This window comes from Lactuca saligna, chromosome 4 (assembly GCF_052625555.1).
Source record: "Lactuca saligna cultivar CGN05327 chromosome 4, ASM5262555v1, whole genome shotgun sequence".
NCBI classification, from domain to species: Eukaryota; Viridiplantae; Streptophyta; class Magnoliopsida; order Asterales; family Asteraceae; genus Lactuca; species Lactuca saligna.
Window position 1 is genome coordinate 17,971,928 of NC_136420.1, and position 22,946 is coordinate 17,994,873.

At 39.1% G+C, this 22,946-nt stretch overlaps 3 protein-coding genes across 3 annotated transcripts; 1 reads left to right on the forward strand and 2 right to left on the reverse strand.

Moving 5' to 3' along the window:
* Nucleotides 1–5,778: 5,778 nt before the first annotated feature.
* LOC145039331 (uncharacterized) lies at nt 5,779–10,099 on the forward strand. The gene is made up of 5 exons (XM_078987402.1): nt 5,779–5,863; nt 5,932–6,043; nt 8,552–9,149; nt 9,258–9,976; nt 10,081–10,099. The coding sequence occupies exons 1-5, from the start codon at nt 5,779–5,781 to the stop codon at nt 10,097–10,099; spliced, it is 1,533 nt and encodes a 510-aa protein (XP_078843528.1).
* A 7,301-nt stretch (nt 10,100–17,400) lies between these two features.
* On the reverse strand, nt 17,401–17,790 carry LOC145039332 (uncharacterized). The gene has a single exon (XM_078987403.1). It carries the CDS (start codon nt 17,788–17,790, stop codon nt 17,401–17,403), a length of 390 nt encoding a protein of 129 aa, XP_078843529.1.
* A 1,939-nt stretch (nt 17,791–19,729) lies between these two features.
* On the reverse strand, nt 19,730–20,554 carry LOC145039334 (uncharacterized). The gene has a single exon (XM_078987404.1). It carries the CDS (start codon nt 20,552–20,554, stop codon nt 19,730–19,732), a length of 825 nt encoding a protein of 274 aa, XP_078843530.1.
* Between the last annotated feature and the right edge of the window lie 2,392 nt (nt 20,555–22,946).

The window sequence follows — 22,946 nt, forward strand, 5'->3', positions numbered from 1 at the left end:
CCATGGTGTTGGTTGGAAAGTGGCCTTGCATGACCTAGAGTAGTATCCAAGAACTTGGTGCAACCATTAAGATCATAGGATTAAAGAGATTGACTTATTGGGTTGTATTAATGGATAAAACTGGAAACTTTATCCATCTAGAACATGAGGGGAATCATATATGAGCTTTGGAGCCCCCAGATTAACTGGATGAAATCTTAATCCATTAAGATGTTTATGCCCAGTTCCCATGATGTGGTGGCATGCTTGCCACGACATGATGGCTGGCCCGGCCACAATTGTTTTGTCGAGAAGGTCCAATAGGATGACCACGATGTGGAAGTCAACTGATGTTAACTTTGACCATTAACAATTTATTAGGGTTTACTTTTAGTAAAATTCTATTTTTAGAAGGTAGACTAAGGTTTTACCTTATGTGAATCGATAATTGGTGTGTAGTACCAAGTTCTTGGTTATGTGAGCGGTCTAGTTGTTGACTACGTTGTGAAGTGAGTTTTCTCACTATACTATGTAAAGTGTTAGATTGTCTTTGTGAATCTTGCATGTGTGTTGGGCAGGGCCCATTATGTTAGGTTAGGCCCATTATGTAGGTAGGACCCAAATTATATAACAATAGAAATAAGACTTTAGCCACTCCCTAATGCAACTCAACAGAATCAAATTTCACAACACTTGTTCCTTCTCAATATCATCAAGTCAATTCATGGAATAAATTATGGTCTTACTCTCGTGAAATTGTATGTGACAGAACATGCTTAATCATCTTTGTTTCACAAAATATAACAATGAACGACTCCAGCTATTTGTTGATTAACAACAATCTTTTTCTAAAAATTCCCTAATATTTACTCAGATTGGTTACAAATTTCAAACCACTTACACCAATCAAAGTAATTAACATTGAGTCCCAATATCATAAGTTAAAATCCAAGTCCAAAGGAATCTTTAGGCAGCCAAACATTTTTCCTAAACATATTATTCAATTAATCTATTAACACAAATATATACAAACTTTTAATTACATTTTTCTACAAATAAAACTCATGGCTTTCTTTGAAATATCCGTGTAACGGGCTTCCAACCAACACATCCATATCAAATGACCTTGGTGTGCTTGATTTAAAGAGATCCCTCGGGTTTACTTGTCGAACCTCAAAGGCCACAAATTAGCTTTATTTGTTATTATTAAGTTCATGACTTTCTATAGAAGTCATGTAGAGAACTTTCAACCCAATCAATCCCAAACAATTTTGCTTTTAGTGATTAGGTGTAGAACACCCCTTAGAGTTTACTTGTTTGAGTCCTAAAGATCTCAGATTAACTTAATAACATTTTTTTTGTTATACATATATATATATATATATATATATATATATATATATATATATATATATATATGGCATTTTTTTTGTTATCTAACTAAGATAACACATACCACTCGTATTTATTTATTTATTTGGCATATTTCTTTATATTTTCGTCCTTGACTTTTCTATTGTGGGACATATCACGGTCTATTACCGTGCGGGACTTCTAGACATTTTTCGAGGGACTGAAGTCAACATGCAAAGACCCATAGGTATAGTTGGAAGCTTTGTCCCAAAGCAGGTATATAAAAGAGAATGAGTAGAAATGACTTTTTAGAGCATTGGAAGGCTCGAGACATTGAGATTTTATATTGTTTTTATAATTATTATTTTTTTTGAATTTGGCATTTTTAGTTCAATTGAGCATGTACTACTCATAAGACCAGTCATGCGTCCCGAAGAATTGACTCATACCTGTTGTTCTGCTCCAATGTTGACAATCTTCTCACTTTCTGTTTTGCACAAGTAGCTTCGGGAGGTGTGTTTGTGTGCGATTAACTTGCTTTTAGATTTTCAATAAAAAGAGCAAGTCTAATCTCAAGGCATACGACTTACTTACCGACTCAACTGTTTTGAAAAGTTTCGATTGCTTGGGATTGGATCTTTTTTTAACAAATGAATGCAATGCAAAATTTTAGATGCAAAGAAAATAATAAAAATTAGAATAGAAAGTAATTCTTTTTGGCTTTTGAAAAATTTTCTATGCATAAAAATGAAAAAGAAAATAAAAATTAATGCAATATGTACAAAATTACATGCAACGGGATTTATGCATGGATGGATGCACCTCCCCAATCTTAAAATAAGCATCGTCCTCGATGCTTGGAGAGAGGAATAGTCAGCCTATTGAGGGTCGGGCGGTGGTGGATGTGGTGGGAACTGTGGAGGGTAGTAGGGCTGATAATCGGTAGGATAATATGGGGGCTACTGGGATGGAGATGTTGATGGTTGTTGTTGTGGTGGAAGGACAAGTACTCGATGAAGGTCACTCATCAAATAGTGGATATTGCGGTTGTGTTTCTCTTGAGCTACCCATCACTAATCCTGCTCAGCCCATCACAGCTCTTGTTGGGCCTAACGCTCTTCTTGAAGGTTACGGTGGTCCTAAAATTCGGAAGTGATTTCAGCAACACCCGTGTAAATCTCTCCTACTTCTTGTTGGGGGCTCGTGTAATGATGATCTAAGCGTGCAAACTTGCCCATGTAAAGGTTGTGTTCGGGGAAAGGAATTGGGCGAGACGAGTTGGAAGCACATGTAGTTGTAGTTTGAGCAGGAGGGGTAGGAGTGGTGGTTGGAGGTCTACAAGTTACAGTAACACCCAAGTTGATTGGAGATGCCAATTTATAGATGGGATGTCATTGGCCAAAGATAATATCTTCTTATTTCGGCTATCGATGCATATATATTCTTTACCATCGACGGTCCAAGGAACATCCCCATTGGGATTGCGGTGAAAGAGATGCACGATTTCCATAACATCAAGTGATAAACAAGTACGACCCTGAATTATATTGGTTGGATTGTTGGGTAAATGGAGGGCAAGATGTTCAGCTATAATAGAAACCATGCCTCCATAATGAAGCTGACCAGAATTGCTCAAGGAGTTTTTGAGCATTTTCTGAATTACCCAACACCCAAAGTGAGGAACTTCCTCGGGCTTGTTAATCTGCACCATAAGACTTCCAACTCTTTCTTGTTTGCCTTGCTAATCTCTTCTTGAGGAAACATGAAAGAAGCAATAATCCGGTGAGTGACTTTAAGAACCGGATGAATGATACTGGAAGCCTTTGTTGTAACCGACTGAAACTCATGTTCACAAGAGATGCTTCTCCAAAACCTTTCACAATTTTGCTCAAATATAACATTTTTATGCCCTTTGATGTATACACGTCCCTTTTTGTTTTTGGAGCACCAATAATATCACAAAGGGTGCCAGCATGAATCTTATGGGATTGATTGAGCAAACGGAAGGTGAGGATGTGTGTTTGGTAATCAAAGGTGATAGATGATAAGATTTCCAACATGGGTGTTTGATAGCTTACTGCATGGTGGTTCAATAAACCTTCCCAACCAATGTTCTTCAATAGCTTGTGGACACCTTTATAGATATGAAGGTCCTTAAGGGCTTGGATGTCCATAAAATTTTGTTCCCCTTTTACCCTTTTGTTAGAACAATGAAAGTGACCCTCTTGAACTTTCTTGGAACCACAGCCAACTTACTACCGCAATGAAAGATTCTACCGCAGTCATCCGAAGTCAGAAGACAGCAAGTTTTTGTACTTAGTCTATTTTGTCTTTTCTTTACACTCTCTATTGTCCAGTATGCCTTGCATGGCTACTTCTAGAGAGTTATCTTTTTTAATTCTTGAGTCTCTATATATAGAGCTCACTTGTTCTGAATCAATCACGCATCTTCAAGTATCTTTACTACTTATCTCAAAAATTCTCTCCTCTCTCACTTCTTACTATCATATCTGATCATAATCTCTCTTCGGAGCAAGTCCTTGTGACTTATTCACTAAGTTTGATCTCACTTACTAACCTTGGTTTGAATGCATTCCAAGTTATGAATCAACTTATGTGTATTCTTGATATAACAATTGTTGTCATTTAGATTACTTTACTTTCCGCATCTAACTCACAAACTTCTAGCTATTAATATTATTGTTGATCTAACAGATCCTACGAGATTAACTATGCCGCTATATACTTGTTCTAACCATTTTGTTCAAGTGTGTCTTAAAGTTTTTCTCTCAACAATTGGTATCAGAGCCTAAGTGGTTGCTTTTTGAAAAGCGGAACTCTGATTTTTCAAAGAGCCCTCTATACCACTGAAGCTCATTTTAAACAAAAAAATTTCTAATGACACAATCGTTATCACTGAATGTTTCCAACAGTGTTGGAGGTTCCAATCGAGCCCCAATACTGGTAGCAAATGAATATCATCACTAGTCACAAAGAATGGAGAGGTACTTGAGAAGACTGGGAAGAGATGTATGGCGATCCGTAGAAGAAGGACCACATATCCCAATCCTTACGCCAGTTCAAACTGACGGCACTGCAACCAGGATAGGAGGAGGTCAACCAGCAATGAACCGTCCCACCAAGGATGATCTCGATAAAATGGAAAATGATGCTATTGCTTTTTTATGAAAACTCCTGCGGAGTTGCTCCTAACAACTTCAACGTTATCATAAATTGCAAATTAGCAAAAGAGATCTGGGATGTTCTCAAAAATTTGTACGAAGGCACAGAACAAGCACAAGATAAGAAGCTTACTACCACAGTCAACGAGTTCAACAACTTCAAAGCTCATACTAGTGAAAGTTTGGAAGACTCTTTCAAAAGGTTCAACCTAATAGTCACCAAGTTATCCAATGCAGGCACCGTCTGCAGTAACCATGAAACCAATCTTCCATTTCTTAATGGTTTGGGAAGACATTGGACTACGGCTAAGATGATAGTCCAAGGCAATAGAAAGATCCACTCATTGTCTCTCTACAAGCACTATGGAGAGCTTCAAGCACAAGAATCAACCGTACTCAAAGATTGTGCTGACTTTGGAGGACCACTAGCTCTCATAGCACAAACTCCACCGCAGTCACCTTACTCTTCATCGTATGACAATCCACCACAGTCATACGAAGCTAACTCAGAATATGATGATGAAGAAGAATTTCAGAAGGCTATTGCTCTTGTTAGCCAAAAGTTCAACCGTATACCATCTTCTTCCTTCCGCAAGAACAAGCAGTTCAACAAACCTCCATTCAACCGTAATTTCGGTTCCCAGAATAACCAGCCTCGATATCCCAAAAGTTCTCTTCCACCACCGCAATATCAGAATAATCAACCAAAGGATGTACTTCAGTCTCCTCAAACCAATGTCTCCGATAATTCCTCAGATGATAAGATTGATGTTTTGATTTGTCACAAATGCAACAAAGAAAATCATTTCGCAAAAGATTGCAAGGTCAATGTAGTCAAAGACAGAGAATTCTACCTTAGAATGGCTCAATAGTTGGAAGAAAAGAAAAGGATAGGGCATACGTGGCTCATATCAAAAGAGACCATCAATTTTGGTCATCTGGAGATGAAGAAGAGGCCATCAACAATGTCAAAGAAAAAGGGAAAATCTGCATGCTGGCCACTGCGGATGATGATGGGTCTTCAATGCTGAACAAAAACTACTACTACATGGCAAAGGATAGAACTCTAAGCATTGTCGAACAGGTAAAACTCATGATCCAAACTCTAAATAATAGCATGCATGACTGTCAACCCTACATAGATGATCTTAATGACACTTGTGTTGCCGTCCTTACAGACTATAATAAGGCCTTAGATGAGAAGAACATTGTGTCCCAAGAGATGTTTCACGTAAAAGGATGACTGGATAACAAAAGACTTAAGATGGCTATGTTAGAGAAGGATCTCGAGTTAGAAAAAGATGTTAGGATGTTAAGTGAAACCCAATTAGAGATAGCTTTGAACCAGAGTTATTAGCTCAGAAAGAAATTGTACGCTTAAATCTCTAAATTGAAAAATTGTTTAATGAAAGTGAAGCTATTGAAAATTTGGTAAACAATGGCACTGTGGACAATACATACAATTGGGGCTGGTCGAATGGATATCCTACCGCAATGGATTCCTCACCCTGGTTCAACAAAGACAGACTGTATGTCCCTCCGGATTGAGAATTTCATTTTCCTGTCAATAACAAGACCTTTCCCGAAGATATCAAAACTTACTTCGGTAGATTACACAATTTAAGCAATAGTTGTGTCATTGAGGAAATTGTGCCTGAGGTTTTGGGTCACACATGTGATCAAATTCCTATAGGTGACACCATTTTTCCAAATTCTCAAAAAACATCCGTAGTTGATGAAGAGATTATTGTTGAGGGTCGTGAAGTCTCTATAGACTTTCCATCTTTACCCTCAGACCACAGTCTCCCTCCTTGTAGTCAAATGTCCCACAAATGTCTCACCGAAGTCCCATCTAAGACTTACTCTGAGCTAGTCAAGTCATCACTACCACACTCATCAGTTCAGGGAACTGTGACTCTTCAACCAATATTTCATGAGTTACATATAGATAATTTTGAAGTAGGTTAATGCTCTCAAATTCCATAATCTTCAAGTTCTGATGAATCAAGCCCACGTTTTCAAAATTATTTAAAAAAATCCAAGAAACCGCAGTTAAACAACAATGACTGCGGATCACCAAAATCTTTGGCAAAAAAAGGATTTCAAAGAGGAAATCAGATCTCGAGGCACAAACAGACAAACCTTTTCAAAAAAAACAAGAAACATATCAAATTTCCAAAATCCAAGAGTCCAGAAAAATTTGTCTTCACCCACTACTTTTCAAAAAACTCTCCCATCAAGAAAACAAACAAAAAGGAAAGTTCAGTTTCAAAAGTCATTCCTACTACTTCTGAAAAAACCCAAAAAAGTGTCAAGTCTTTTCGAAACTATGTTTTTCAGTTCTATTCCTTAAATTATCCAAAATGGAAAGGTATCTTACCTACTCCAACCTTCTCAGTGTCAAAATACCAAAAATGAAAAGGAATTTTGCCAACTTCGGCACCCAAAAGGTCATCTCAAATGTTTAAGAAATCACATCACAAAAGCTCTACACGTGTCTTCACACCTACCAAACCTGCACAAAACACCTTTTCAAAGCACACAAACAAAAAGGTCAAGACTGACAATCCTCGGAATGGACAAAAACATACTTTTTCTTCAAAACCTCAGACCAGGTCAAATGTTAGGAAAAATGACAAAAAGTACTCTTGTCAATGTCAATGTAAAAGAATTCAAAGAACATCCAACACCCAGGATTTTTGGTTCAATCCTAATCTTTTCAAAGGTTCTCATAATTACTCACAATCTCACAAAACTCCAAAGAACTTCAAACACCCAGGACTAGGTTTGAAAGCTGACTTAAAACCTGTCCTTACCACCTCGCATCATGCATCGATTAACACCTCACATGTGACCTCGGGCTCCAAACTCACCTGAGTGCCCAAATTAACCACTTCGTTTTTGTAGGCTTTGTGCAAGGAGGATCAAGAAGAAGAATAGTTGATCGACAGTGCGTGCTCCTTGCACATGACCGGAAGGTTAGAGTACCTTCGGGATTTCAAGCCTATATGCAATGGTGGAAATGTCACTTTTGGAAACAATGCAAATGGCATCATACGAGGCTATGGTGTTCTAACCACGGGGATCTTTTCCATTCAGAAGGTTGCTTATGTAGAAGGCCTTAAACACAATCTCATCAGTGTTGGTCAACTATGTAAAGCAGGACATCGTGTTGAATTTGATGATCAGTTCTGCTACGTAATCACAAGTGATAGGAGCTCATGTCTGATCAAATCTCGATCCGAAGGTACCAAGTACCCTTTGGATGTATCACTAATCATTGGTATACCACAGTTGTGTTTCCTGTCCAAAGCTGTATCCGAAGTCAGTTGGCTATGGCACCGCAAGCTAGCTCATCTTAACTTCCGGTACATCAACAATTTAGTCACTGGAGAACTAGTTTGCGGTCTCCCTATTCTCAAATTCAGCAACGACACTCTCTGTCCGGCTTGTGACTGTGGTAAGCAGTCCAAAGCAAGTCACCCTCTTATAATGGACTCCACTGTTTCTGAACCTCTGGAGCTATTGCACATTGATCTCTGCGGTCCATCAACCGTAGCCAGCCACCACCACAAGAAGTACATACAGGTTATTGTTGATGACTATACTCGCTTCACATGGGTCTTCTTCCTCAGACTCAAATCAGAGACACCTCATATCTTTATCAACTTCATCAAAGAAATCGAAATATAGATAAAGCTTCAAGTTAGACGCATCAACAGTGATAATGGAACCGAGTTCACTAATCATCATCTCAACAGTTTCTTGGTGTCCAAGGGCATTTCTCACAACTTCTCAGCACCCTACACTCCGCAAAAAAATGGTGTTATAGAAAGAAGAAACCGTACACTATTAGAAGCAGCTAGATCCATGCTTAACTTCGCCCACCTTCCTCTCTACTTCTGGGCTGAAGCTGTAGCAACCACATGCTTTGTCCAAAACTGAAGCATTGTGTGCAAGCGTCTCAATAAAACACCATATGAAGGCCTTAACAACCGTAATCCAAATGTTTGCTTCTTTCACATTTTTGGGTGTAGATGCTTCCTGATCAACAATAGAGACCAAATCAACAAGTTTGCACCAAAGTCGGATGAAGGAATTTTCCTTGGTTATTCCACCAACAAGGTTGCTTATCGAGTGCTCATCAGGCATAAAAGGCTGATCCGTGAAAACTTCGATGTGAAATTTGATGATTCACACATCCGTAATGCCTCTCCATCCACCGAAGCCACCGCAATCATGGAATCTGACATTCCTGCCTCTTCCGGTTCTTTAAATCTAATTGAAGTCAATTATGATGATCTCTTCAACCCTGTTGAAACAGCGAAACTATCTGAAGTTCTGGTGTCACCCACAGCTCAACTACAACATGCTGACGTTTCTGGACCACCTCTGTCTGAAGGAGTATCTCTCAATACTTCCACTTCTTCGGTTGAGGGGGGAAACTCTACTCCAGATCCCGTTGCAACCGTCGAGGTTCCAGTACGTAATGTTGTTCAAATTCCTGCTCTCAGAGAAGCATTACCATCAAACGTATCTTCGGATTCGGATGATGAACTCATAGAGAATATTGACACTAGAACTGATCCAAGAATTGTCACTCTTCCATCTACAGTCCAGGGGGAACCTTCTCATGTTCCATAGGAACCTCCATCCGCAACCCAGGGGGAACTTCTCCTAACTACTCAAGAAAATTCGGCTCTAATAGATCAAGATGATTCAGCAGGTTGTTCTCAAGTCCAGGGAAAACTACCATCTCCAACCATAGATTCTTCTGACATTCAAGATATCCCCTCTACCACAGCTGCTGATCATCTGCTGCCACGTCTTCACGTATGGACGAAAGACCACCCACCAGGTCAAATCATCGGCAACCCATCTACAGGTATCCAGACTCGATCTTCAAAGGACCTATCTGAACATTGCCACTATGCAGCATTTATGTCCTCGATAGAACACAGAACGATCAAAGAAGCATTACTTGAATCGGACTGGGTAGCCACAATCCAAGAAGAGCTTGAAGAATTTAAAAGAAACAAAGTGTGGCAACTCGTTCCGAAACCACATAGTCACTCCATTGTTGGCACTAGATGGGTATTCAAAAACAAGTTGGATGAATCTGGTTTGGTAGTTAGAAACAAAGCAAGGCTAGTTGCAAAGGGCTATAGTCAACTTGAATGTATTGACTATGATGAAACGTATGCTCCGGTAGCACGCATGGAAGCTATCAGGATCTTCCTAGCATACACATCCCACAAGAACATCAAGGTACACCAAATGGATATTAAAAGTGTGTTTCTCAATGGGGAACTAAAAGAGGAGGTTTATCTTCAGCAACCTCCGGGCTTTGAGAATGTTGAATACCCTGACCACTGCTACAAGCTTGAAAAAGTAGTCTACGATCTAAAGCAAGCCCCAAGAGCATGGTATGAGACACTTTCTGAATTCCTTGTCTCATCCGGGTACAAAAGAGGAGTGATTGATCCCACATTATTTAGAAAAGCAAATGGTGACCACCTTATGATGGTACAAATTTATGTGGATGATATCATCTTTGGTTCAACAGATCAAGGCATGGTGGATGAATTTGCTAAGCTCATGACCAACAAGTTCAAGATGAGCATGAATAGAGAGATTAAATTCATTCTAGGTCTTCAAGTGAAATAGGTACCGTAAGGCATATTTATTCATCAAAAAAATACACCACTGAACTATTGAAGAAATATTCGATGGACAATTGTTCATCTGCTAAGGTCCCCATGGCCTTCGGATATAAGATCTCTGCTGATCCCTATGGTGAATCTGTGGATCACAATACTTATAGAGGTATCATTGGTTCGCTAATGTACCTCACCGCAAGCAGACCTGACATTGTCTTCGCAACTGGTGTGTGTGCAAGGTACCAGGCAGACCCAAAGGTCTCTCACATGACCGCAGCCAAACAAATTCTTCAGTACCTAAAAGGAAGCAAATCTCTAGGTCTATGGTACCCCGCAAGCAATGACTTCAGTCTTCAAGCTTTCACAGATGCATATCATGCCGGATGCAAGCTCGATCGAAAAAGCACTTCAGGTGGATGTCAATTTTTGGGTGAACGTCTCGTCATATGGTCTTCAAGGAAACAAAGTTGTGTATCTCTATCTACTGCAGAAGCTGAGTACGTGGCCGCAGCCAGCTGTTGCTCACAAGTCCTATGGATGAAGACACAACTGTTAGACTACGGTTATAGAATGTTGTGGATACCCATATACATAGTGAACTAAGGTATCATTTCATCAAAGATCACATCTTGAAAGGTAACATTGAACTTATCTTTGTCCCTACTCATGAAGAGATTGTTGATGTGTTCACAAAAGCTCTCAACTTTACAAGACTCAACACATTCTTACAAATGTTAGGAATGATGAACTCGGATCCTCAATTCTTCTTGAATTGATAGATACCGCAGACCTCTGTGATCCCCATTATGGTTCTTAGTGACAGACACTCATAATAAGTCGTCTCGATGCATACATTGCACGGCAGTCTATGTACCGCAACCACATATTACATCTATCTTTCACGGGTCCCTATTGCTTGTCTTACTAACTCTCTGTACAAGTTTTCTCCCCAGTTCTTTCTGCTACAGTTATTCTCCTACCCGCAATGACGTTCTCAACCGCAATGACGTTTTCAACCGCAACAATGTGTCCAATCGCACTACCATTTCCAATCCGCAAAGATGGTTTGCTATTTAATGTTTGAATTATGGTGTGCTATTTAATGACTTGTCATTGAATCTTACATTAATTAAAAAAAACATTCCTTGAGAAACTGTCGCATCTTCTTTCTTAAAACTTTTTGTGTCAGACCTATTTTAGGTATGATGACAAAAAGAACTTTTTCTTAAACCTTAACCCGTCCTTTCATTATACCCAGATTGTCCCATCCATTCCACCAATTTTATCTTCATCCACACATTTACCAGACGTGATAACTCACGTATGACTTTTCATTAAATGCAAGCCATTTTTGGAAAATCTCCAAAATCTTTTATGAACCGTTTCCTATTTTGTGGCTGAGATTCAGTCTAAAACTCATAGATTCCCCCCACAAACCCAATCGTCGTTCTACCCTATTCTTACCATTTACCCAGGGTTATTTTCTTTTTCCCCTTATAAACCCATCTCCTTTCTTTATTCACCTTACGCTTTCAGAATATCGATCAATCCCTCTCAAAATCCTTAAGAACTCTGTGATTTTCTTCATCTTCAAACACCCTCAATCTTCAATCTTCAACAATGGTGAAATCAGGAGTATCTAAGAAGCAATCCAAGGCTTCTGGTTCGGTGAATCCAATAGGTTCAGAATCTCCTTCAATCGCTTCAAGCAATTTCCGAGCAGTGTTTGAAGATCATCCTTCATACAATGCTCTTATCAAGCTCATGATCAAGTTCCTCAAGAACCACCCTCTGTTTGGTCCTTTCAATGCATTTACAGAGATTTTAACAATTTCAACCTTGTTCAAATGTGCATTCTCAGCATATCGACCACTCCAAAACCCTCAAGAAGTGCATCTCAATCTCGTGAATGACGCATTGGTCATTCTGACCAAGGAGAAATTTCTAAGGTTCATCAATCTACTGATTCATCCGTCGATCAAGTTCTTCTCTCCTTCAATGGCGGACATCACTGCATCCCTCTACCAAATGGGATACCAAAAAAGAATCAAGGGTATCGGCAAGTTCAAGAAGAATCAACTGCCCGCAGTTTGGCAATATGTGTGCCACTTCATCATCCGAAGCCTATCCGGCAAAACCGGAGGAACCGAAAATATGGGGCTTAAGCTCCTTGAGTTGGTTTGGAGCATATTCACAGGGCACGATGTGAATTACGGGAAAATCCTATGGGATGACTTCCTTCAATACATCCCTAAAGAACACCGCAAGGAAAACCCAACAGAACTTACCTTTGCTAGGTTCTAGTCACTATGCATCCTGGATCTTCATGCCGATGCAGGCATCACAATGGGCAATGACACTAATCTTTTTGCTACAAAAGATCTCAAAATGTACACTCCTTCCTCCGATCAAACTCTTTTTGGACCGATCCGCAGGCTTTCCACTCATATCCTCTCTTCTCTTGGTCCTGAGACTGCTGATATCTCAAACCATATTGAGGCTACCGAGGGTATTGCCCCATACCCTTCTACCCCGCCTCTTCCATCCGCAGCCATTAAACCTGAAGGTACCGCAGTCACCTCTACCACTACCTTATCCAATACTTCTCAAAGAAGAAAGAAACTGGCATCCAAAAGGAAACAAAGAACACCACAGAAGGATGCTCCCAAACCAACCGCACCCTTTAAGAAACGTAAAACAAAACCTTCCCAAACCATATCTATCAGTGACTCTGATGAGGAAAGGCAACCAATCTCTATCCTCAAGAAACAAAAAACCACCAAAACCTCTAGCCAAATGCGTGAACCGACTAATACCTCAACCTCTCAAAAGGCTCTGGTAGTCATTGGGATACCCGCAAATCCATTCGACACCACAATCGAGTTCCACTCCAGCTCATCAAGTGAGCCTGTTTCATCATCATCATCATCATCATCATCATCATTTGAACGTGGAGACACCCCCCCCCCCAGTTATATCTCAAGTAAATAAATCTGGTCATCTCCCTAAGGTCTCCAGGGCTTCCCGACTGCATTTCTTTTCTTCCGAAGAGTTAGACTCCGTCCTCTTGAACATATCCCAAACACTTCAAACACCTGACCATCCGTAGGGCACCTCTTCAGCCTTTGCTAGAACGGAGCCGAGGCCAAACGTGACCATGGGTCACGGAGACCAAGGAAGCTCCGAAAATCCTCCTCTGCTTCCAACATTTACAGGTGGTTAAGGCACGGTGAGCACAAATTTCCAAGGATCCGTGAAGCCAATGGATACCTTGGTGCGCACTCAAAGAATTGACGGAGACGAATCAAGTGATTCATGGAGTCAGTATCAACCAACTACTGATGCTGAAATCAAGAAATATGCTGCCTTTCGAAGGGCATTCCAAACCCGAAAGGATCAACAAATCAAACAGCAACAACAGAAGGAACAAGAACTTCAGATAATTGCTAAGTATTGGGCTGATGCAATCAACAATGCTTATACTGTATCAGGGATTCTTCATATTCAATATTAGATGTCTCAGATGGCCGATTCACTCCTTAAAGCTCAAGCAGCATCTGCGGCCCAACATACCTCCCATGTTCCTCCCACTACGGTTCTTGAAACATCACAAGACGAAGGTACTGGGATCCCAATCAGCTCAGCTCCTACCTTCGGTCTTGATGATGACGAGGTACAAGAGGTAAACAAACCCTCTCCTTCTGATGATGATCTAATGATGTTCGATGAAGGTAAAGAATCAAGTGGTTCTCACTACTCCACCTCCAAGCCCAAAAAGAAGAAGAAGAACGTAGTAACAAGAAAAGAGTTTCTATCTCTCTAGGCCAAAGTCGATCAAATCCTAGTTGCGGTCAAGCCAACTCAACCGCAACCAGAGGATGTTCCTGGACCACAATCGTTGATAGAAAGGATTGAAAGACTGGAAGCAAGAGAACGACTGGCTGTGGAGCGCATCTCTTTAAAAGTCGAAATGGGAATCCGGTCACTCGACAATAATCGCAAAGCAGACCACAAAGATTTCATGGATTGAACGTCTTATCTCAGAAGTCACCGAAATCAAAAATGATCTTCAAACCGCTATCAAAGATCAAGCCTCTCAGTCTCAGAAGATAATAGATGAAACTCATACCGCTTATGAGTCTACCATCTCGGTTCTTCACTCTACCATCAACCGTCTTCAACAATCCCTAACAACCAACTTTCATGGCCCTGAAATCCTTCAACTCACTAAGTAGATTCATCGCCTGCTGTTCAAATCCTCCTCTCCAACCAATCAACAACTCATAGATGCTATCAAGGCTCAATTTCAGGAGGCCTTCTCCAAAATTGATGGCCATCGGAAATGGCTTGAGGAAGCTCCGGTTTTGACTTCCTCAAGAGGGGGAAGTGAAGAAGATCAAGCCCATCAATCTCATCAATCAGATCAAGTTCATCAACCTCAGCAATCAATTTCACCACATCAAACCCCCCCCCCCCCCCTCATCATCACTGGAAAAGTTTCCTCACCGCGACCATCATCTCACACTGCACCTCACATTCCGGAGAAACCTGAAACTCCCCCACACTTCAAACATCTTGAGGAACATATTTCATCTCCAAGCTCAACAGATTCTCCTACCACCGTCCAAAGGAAGAAAGATTGGAGGGCAGCCAAACTTGGTGAAGAGATTTGGAGGCTATGCGGATTTGACACAGTCATGGATGAAACTCTTATCAATTTTTGGGTTAATCCCCACCGAAGACTGCTAGATGAAGATTACGTTCCTCATCTTACATATGTTGAGCCTCCTAATGATGGTTATTGGGATATCCCCATCTCACCCAATGCCAAATACTTCACTATATTTGAGCCATTTGATTAAACCCTTCTGGATGTCAAACGATTGCCTATGGAATTTGAGAGACTATCTCAATTCTATGCAAAGCACGCCTCTTCCTTTGAGCACATATGGTCAAATGATCGACCATCCGTAGTTGTGAACTACAAAGTCAGAAAATTCATGAAGGCATAGTTTTTCCAGTACACTCTGACCCGAAGGGAACAAGATTATGTCTGGAACCAAGCTGACTTTCCTTGCATGAATCCGGAGGAGATTTTCCTCATTGCAAGAGTGTTCCAAAGCAAGGTTGAGAAGTATCCGAAAATGCAAATTGCACTTGATAGAGTTAACAGTTTTCTGATGGATATTGTATGCGATTTTGTTAAAATCGATGCAAATATCTATCCCACCATTGCGAAGAAGCTTGAATTACCTCTACTTGATCCAGCATCGATGCCCTCCAAAGGTTTTGAAGAAAGACCCTTAGGTGCAACCAACTTCCCTGAACTCGGTGTCATCATCGAAAGGAAAATTGATAATGTCAAATATTTCATCCCTACCTCTGCTATACATCGTCTAACAAAGAAGCAGCTTGACATCTATCGGACCGCAGTTGAAAAGTCAAAATACACCACTCCGGAAGTCAAGTATGAAATTCTAATAAGGATCACTTGGTTAGAAAGTGTCAGGAAGTTTTGGTGGATCCTAATCAAGCATCTCCATCTTGATAAGTGATAAAAGTTAAAGAGGTCACTTAGGGGGAAATTGTTAGAACACTGAAAGTGACCCTCTTGAACTTTCCTGGAACCGCAGCCAACTTACTACCGCAATGAAAGCTTCTACCGCAATCATCCGAAGTCAGAAGACAGCAAGTTTTTGTACTTAGTCTATTTTGTCTTTTCTTTACACTCTCTATTGTCCAGTATGCCTTGCATGGCTACTTCTAGAGAGTTATCTTTTTTAATTCTTGAGTCTCTATATATAGAGCTCACTTGTTCTGAATCAATCACGCATCTTCAAGTATCTTTACTACTTATCTCAAAAATTCTCTCCTCTCTCACTTCTTACTATCATATCTGATCATAATCTCTCTTCGGAGCAAGTCCTTGTGACTTATTCACTAAGTTTGATCTCACTTACTAACCTTGGTTTGAATGCATTCCAAGTTATGAATCAACTTATGTGTATTCTTGATATAACAATTTTTGTCATTTACATTACTTTACTTTCCGCATCTAACTCACAAACTTCAAACTATTAATATTATTGTTGAGCTAACAAATCCTTCGAGATTAACTATTCCGCTATATACTTGTTCTAACCATTTTGTTCAAGTGTGTCTCAAAGTTTTTCTCTCAACACCTTTGAATAAGGGTTGCATACAAAATCTCTTGTTGATTGGACTCAAAAATAATGCCAAATTCATAGGGGTTTTCCATGGGATGTTGGTCTTGTTCATCATTGGATTCTTGACCACCCATATGTGAGGTCCTAATTCTAGCCTTTTTTCCACGGGAAGCCATTGCCCAAATGAATTCAACTAAGTTATGCACACAATGTTGGAAAATTTTGAACTCTAAAGTATGCACAAGAACTAGCAATATCACCAAAAATCACCCAAAAAGAATGTGGTTCTAACTATATGCACAAAGTAAAGAGTTTTGAACAATTATACCAATTTGTACTTGAAAATAGTGGTAGAGTGATGTCCAATGCTTCCCCAAGCTTTCCCTAAGCTTATCCTACAAGAAATTACAAACATTAGGTCGCTATTTGGAGACCCAAAAATTCTAGGGTTTGCTCAAAACCCCCAAAATCGGCCATTAGAGGTTGAAATTGAGATGCAAGACAAAGAAGATGAAGAAAAGAGAAGACTTTCATACCTTGGAGCTTGATTTTTGAAGCAAAATTGAGGAAGATTGAATATGTTTTAGGGTTTTTTCGAAGAGGGAAGTAGGGAGAAGAGGATGCACAGGTTGTGAGAAAAGAATGAGCAACAAAAATCGATTTTAGCCTTTAAAATTACACAACTTTGTTTTTACGTTGACACGCCCGTATAAACAGAAGGGAAAATTTTACACGGCCATGTAAATCAATTGTCTGATTTGCTGGTTTGGTCGTTTACACGGCCCGTGTAATCTATAAGCATAAGTTTACACGGTCGTGTAAACCTCTGTAAAGGCCAAAAAAAATTGATTTTTTCACTTTTTCAAATTGCAACCCGCTAATCCATTACTTCTCGGAAAATGATTTTTTACCCTCTTTTAACATCAGAAACAACTTGAAAACTTGAAAACGAAGAAAATACGATGAAAAATTAAGAAATGACAAAGATACTCTAGGGTTGCCTCCTGGTTAGCCGCCCCTTTTTAATATCGTTGGCTCGACTTGGACCCCAACTATTTGTCAATCTTGGTACTTTGGATCCGTTACTTCCTCCACTTCTTCGTTTTTTACTTGAAATCCTTCATAATAAGGCTTTAAATGATGACCGTTTACCTTAGAGATTTTCCCGGTTTTCTCACTTGTGATTTCTATTGCACCATGCTCAAAAACATTAGTAACAAAAAATGGTCCCACCCAACGAGACTTTAGTTTACCAGGAATCAATTTAAAACAAGAATGGTAGAGTAATACCTTTTGACCTTTTTCAAATACCTTGCATGAAATCATCTTGTCATGGTATGGTTTTGTTCCTTCTTTGTAAAGAACTTCATTCTCATATGCTTCATTGCGGATCTCCTCAAGCTCTTGAATGTCAAGCTTTCTTTTCTTTCTCGATTCACTTAGATCCATATTGAACTGCTTGACTGGCCAATAGGCTCTATGCTCCAACTCAATGGGTAATCAACATGGCTTTCCAAAAACAATATGGTATGGAGACATCCCAATTGGAGTTTTGAATGATGTGTGATATGCCCATAAGGCATCATCAAGATGAATACTCCAATATTTCCTTGTTATATTGACGGTTTTCTCCAAAATACCCTTGATTTGTCAATTGCTCACTTCTGCTTTTCCGTTTGTTTGTGGATGATATGATGTGGAAACTTTATGAGTAACACCATATTTCTTCAAAACACTCCCGAGCATACAATTGCAAAAGTGTGTACCATGATCACTGATTAAGGCTTTTGGAGTACCAAATCTCTTGGCTTCTTTCTTGATCTTGTCTTTTTTCCATCGATTCAAATCTGATGGAAATTGATTCGTGATGATGTAGTTCACAATATCAGCATACCATGGGGCAACTTTTGCTGAAAATAGGTTCTCATCGGTAAATGCATCATGAATGGGAGTCGAGTCATCGGGAGAAACAATCCTGCTAAGATGATCAGCTACAAGGTTTTACTTTCCGCTCTTGTCCTTGATTTCAATATCAAACTCTTGTAAGAGTAATACCCATCAAATGAGTCTAGGCTTCTAATCCTTCTTTGCAAGTAGATACCTAATAGTTGCATGATCAGAAGAAACAATGAGTTCAGAACCTAGCAAATATTGATGAAATTTATCTAAAGCACAGATAATAGATAGCAATTCTTTTTCAATTGTTGATTAGTTAGCTTGTGCACTATCAAGTGTTTTTGAGGCATAGTAAATAACATTAGGAACTCAATCTTTTCTTTGACCCAACATTGCACCAACTGCATGATTGTGGGCATCACACATGATTTCGAAAGGAAAAATCCAATCTGGTGATTGAAGTATTGGTGTTGATATTAACAATTTCTTCGACTGATCAAAAGCTTGCTTACACTCTTTGGAAAACTCGAATTCTACATCTTTTCGTAGGAGCTCACACATGGGACGAGATATCTTGGAAAAATCTTTGATGAATCTTCTATAAAATCCTGCATGACAAAGAAATGAGCGTACCTCAGGAACACAAGTGGGATAAGGTAAAGACTTGATGACATCAAGTTTTTCTTTCTACCTCTAACCTCTTAGAAGACACAACATGACCAAGTATGAGACCTTTATCAACCATAAAATGACATTTTTATAATTCAAAACAAGGTTGGTCTCAATACATCTTTGCAAAATCTTTTTCAAATTGGCCAAACATTCATGAAAAGAATTATCATAAACTGTGAAATCGTCCATAAAAACTTCAATGATCTCCTCAACATACTCCGAAAAATACTTACCATGCACCTTTGAAAAGTGTTGGGATCATTGCAAAGTCCAAAAGGAATCCGCCTATATGAAAATGTTTCGAAAGGACATGTGAAAGTGGTTTTTTCTTGATCCTCGGGTGCAACGGGTATTTGATGAAAACCGGAATATCCATCCAAGCAACAATAGTGTGGTTTTCCCGCTAATATTTCCACATTTGATCAATGAAGGGAAGTGGGAAATGGTCTTTCCGGGTTGAGGAATTGAGTCTTCTATAGTCTATGCTAACTCTTCACCCGTTTTGCACACGGGTGGGGACTAATTCACCTTGGTCATTCTTTGTAACAGTAATACATGTCTTCTTGGGTACAACTTGGACTGGACTTAACCACTTGTTATCCGATATAGGATAGATCATCCCTGCATTCAACAACTTTAAAATCTCTTTTTTCACAACCTCCATCATTGGAGGGTTCAAACGCCTTTGAACTTCTCGGGAGGGCTTGTAATCTTCTTCCATAAGGATCTTGTGCATGCAAAGTGAAAGACTTAGCCCTTTGATATCGGCTATAGTCCACCCAATAGCTTCCTTATACTCCTTCAAGGTGGTGACAAGATCTTATTCTTCTTTTGTTGATAACTTTGTGGAGATGATCACTAGTAATGTCACTTTCTCTCCAAGATACACATATTTGAGATGCTCGGGTAAAGTCTTGAGTTCCAATTCAGGTGCCTGCACAATTGATGGAACAAGTTTCTCATTAGGCATTGGTAATTTCAGCTTTGGAACATCAAACCTTATTTTCTTCTTTTGGTCCATGCAAGATACAACTTCCAAAATCTCTTCATCAATTTTGAATTGGTTGGAAAGTTTTTCCACTTCATCCTTTTGAAGACTCCTGTCTAAAATAAAAGCTAACGCATCGAGATTAGACAAATCAAAACACTCTTCGGTTAATGGTTCAATAACATCCACAAAATTCAAGGATGAAATATCACTTGGATATCTCATAGCATCATAGATGTTAAAATTTATCACTTCCCCATCAAATTTCATGGACAATGTACCATCATAAACATCAATTTTTGTCCTGGCTATTTTCAAAAAGGGTCTTCTTAGAAGAATTGAACTCAAATTTTGTGAGTCATCATCATCCATATCAAAGACATAAAAATCTATCAGAAATACTAATTCATTCACTTGGACTAACACATCTTCTAGCACACCTTTTGGATGTACTAAAGATCTATCATCCAATTGAATGATTACCCCGGTCTTCTTCAATGTGCCAATATTTAAGGTTTTAAAAATAGAATATGGAAAAACATTGATAGAATCTCCAAGATCTAGCATAGCTCGTGGAACATGAAGATTACCTAACTTGCAAGGAACCGTGAAAACACTCGGATCCTTACATTTTTGAGGTAATCTTTTCTCTAACATTGCAGATACATTTTCACCTACTTTAATAGTTTAATTCCCTTTCAATCTTTTCTTCTATGTGCATAATTCTAAAGGAATTTAGCATATCGAGGGACTTGTTTGATGGCATCAATAAGAGGAATATTTACTTCGACCTTCCTGAACATCTCCATGATTTCATGGTCTTCCCTTTCACGCTTTGACTTGCTTAACCTTGTGGGAAATTAAGGAGGAGTAACTTTTGCTTCAATGGGAACTTGTTTTGAAGGTGATTTTGACTTCTCTTCTTCTTTTTCTAACTCTATTTCTTCTTCTTCTTCAATCATCTTTGGACCTTCATATTCTTTGCTATTTCTCAAAGTGATGGCACATGCACTATGCTTTGGATTATTTTCGGTTTCTGCGGGTAGTTTGCCTTGTGACTCTAATTTACTCACAGAAGTGGCGAGTTGAGTCATTTGTTACCCCAAAGTCTTTATACTCGCCTTGGTCTCATTTTGAAATGTTTGAGCACTTGTGGCTAAACTCTTGACAATGTCTTCCAAAGACATTCCTGATCCGCTTGAACTGCTTCCTTGTTGCAAGTTTTAAGGTTGGAGTTGAGATTGATGAGGAGGTTGATTTGGCTGGAAATGTGGTTGATAATTTTGTTGATGATGCATTTGATTTTGAAATGGAGGTCTCGCTTGAAAATATGGTGGCCTTGGCTAAAAAATGGCATTGGGTTGGTGCCAATTTGGATTACTTCTTGGCTGAAAGTTTCCTTGTTGTTGACTAGAAAATCCCATAGCTTGAACTGGCTCTGTATCTTCTTGTAACATCGGGCACATATTAGTGGGGTGTCCAACTTGTGTACAAATACCACAAGATCTAACAGTTGGTGGTGGCAGACCCTTATCCTTTACAAGAATCATCACTACTTTAGTCAACTCAGAAAGTTGACTCTCAATTTTTGGGGTAGAAATTTCTTTCACTCCTCTTGGTGCATCACTGTACCATTCTTCTTCTTGAGTTGTATGCTTGGACTCTTTTTCCAGGTTCTTGATAATAGCATTGATTTTTGTTGGAGTCTTATCAGCTATTGATCCACCACTTGATGCATTGAGTAATCTTCTATCCCAAGATGACATTCCCTTACAAAAATATTGCAACAATTGATACCCTGATATCCCATGTTTTGGACATCCTGAACACAATTTCTTGAACCGTTCCCAGTAAGTATGCAAGGCTTCTCTCTTTTGTTGCTTGATACCAATAATTTCTCTGTGTAAATCTGAAGCTCTCATATCTGGAAAATATTTATCATAAAACATCCATGCAAGTTCATTCCATGTTGTGATTGACCCCGGTGGTAAGTCATATAACCATTCTTTAGTTGAATCTTGTAAAGCAAAGGGAAATGCCCTTAACTTGATTTGATCTTCTGTAACTTCATGTGGCTTCATACCCACACAAATGACATGAAAGTCTTTAAGGAATTTATGCGGGTCTTCATTTTCAAGACCATGGAATGAAGGTAACAAGTAGATAAGTCCAAATTTGAGTTCAAAGTTTATTGTTGCAGGGTAATTAATGCATAAAGTTTGTTGGGTGACATCTTGAGTGGCCCACTATCTAAAGGTTTGTTCAAGTGGTGGGTTTGGAGGATTTTGGTTTCCTCCATGGTTGCCTGCCATGGTAGGAGTGGGTGAAGATGGTGGGGTGGTACTTTTGGATGTTGGTGAAGATGCGGTTGATGGGTTTGATGAAGAATCTCTGGATTATTGTTGATTCTTTAAAAATTTGGCTTGCTTCCTTCTTTGTTTTGCAGATTTCTCTATTTCCAAATCAACTGGTAAAGGTGTACCTATACGAAAAGATATTGGCATAAACAATTAGTACTACCGTGTCCCCGGCAACGGCGCCAATTTGTTAGGCGTGTCAAAGCTAAAAAATAAAGGGGTAAAAATAACTCTTTAAACACTACTACTTTGTATTAAAAATGTAATACAAGGTAAATAGGGTCGATCGTCAGACACACGAGATAAATGTTTATACCCTTTTTGCGTAAGGTACAAATGAGATAAAAAATAAGGGGGTTTTAGATACAATGATTCAAATAAAAGACTGAAGTAATAAATAGCAATTGATTAAGTAAAGTAAATTCTAGATTTGTAAGCACTCCAACTCTATTCAAGACTAATTAGTAATGTGGTCCAAAATATGAAATGATATTTGTTTAATTCCATCTAAGTGGGTATTAGAAATGCTAATAAGCTCTAGCACTTCACAGTCACCATTTTTAATTAATTAAAACAAGCTCTTTAATTAACTCTAATCTAACTAATCTAATCTAAACAAGTTATTAGAATAGGTGAAAGATTGCATTATACTTCATTGTGAATTTTACCAACAACATTCAATACTCCTCATA

Coding starts and splice junctions, on each gene's coding strand:
- LOC145039334 (XM_078987404.1), bottom strand. CDS start 20,554: ATGTTAGAGAAAAGATTACCTCAAAAATGTAAGGATCCGAGTGTTTTC.
- LOC145039331 (XM_078987402.1), top strand. CDS start 5,779: ATGGCTATGTTAGAGAAGGATCTCGAGTTAGAAAAAGATGTTAGGATG. Junction 5,864..5,931: donor AGAGATAGCTTTGAACCAGA/GTTATTAGCTCA, acceptor ATGAAAGTGAAG/CTATTGAAAATTTGGTAAAC. Junction 9,150..9,257: donor TCCAGGGGGAACCTTCTCAT/GTTCCATAGGAA, acceptor TCTCAAGTCCAG/GGAAAACTACCATCTCCAAC.
- LOC145039332 (XM_078987403.1), bottom strand. CDS start 17,790: ATGGATCTAAGTGAATCGAGAAAGAAAAGAAAGCTTGACATTCAAGAG.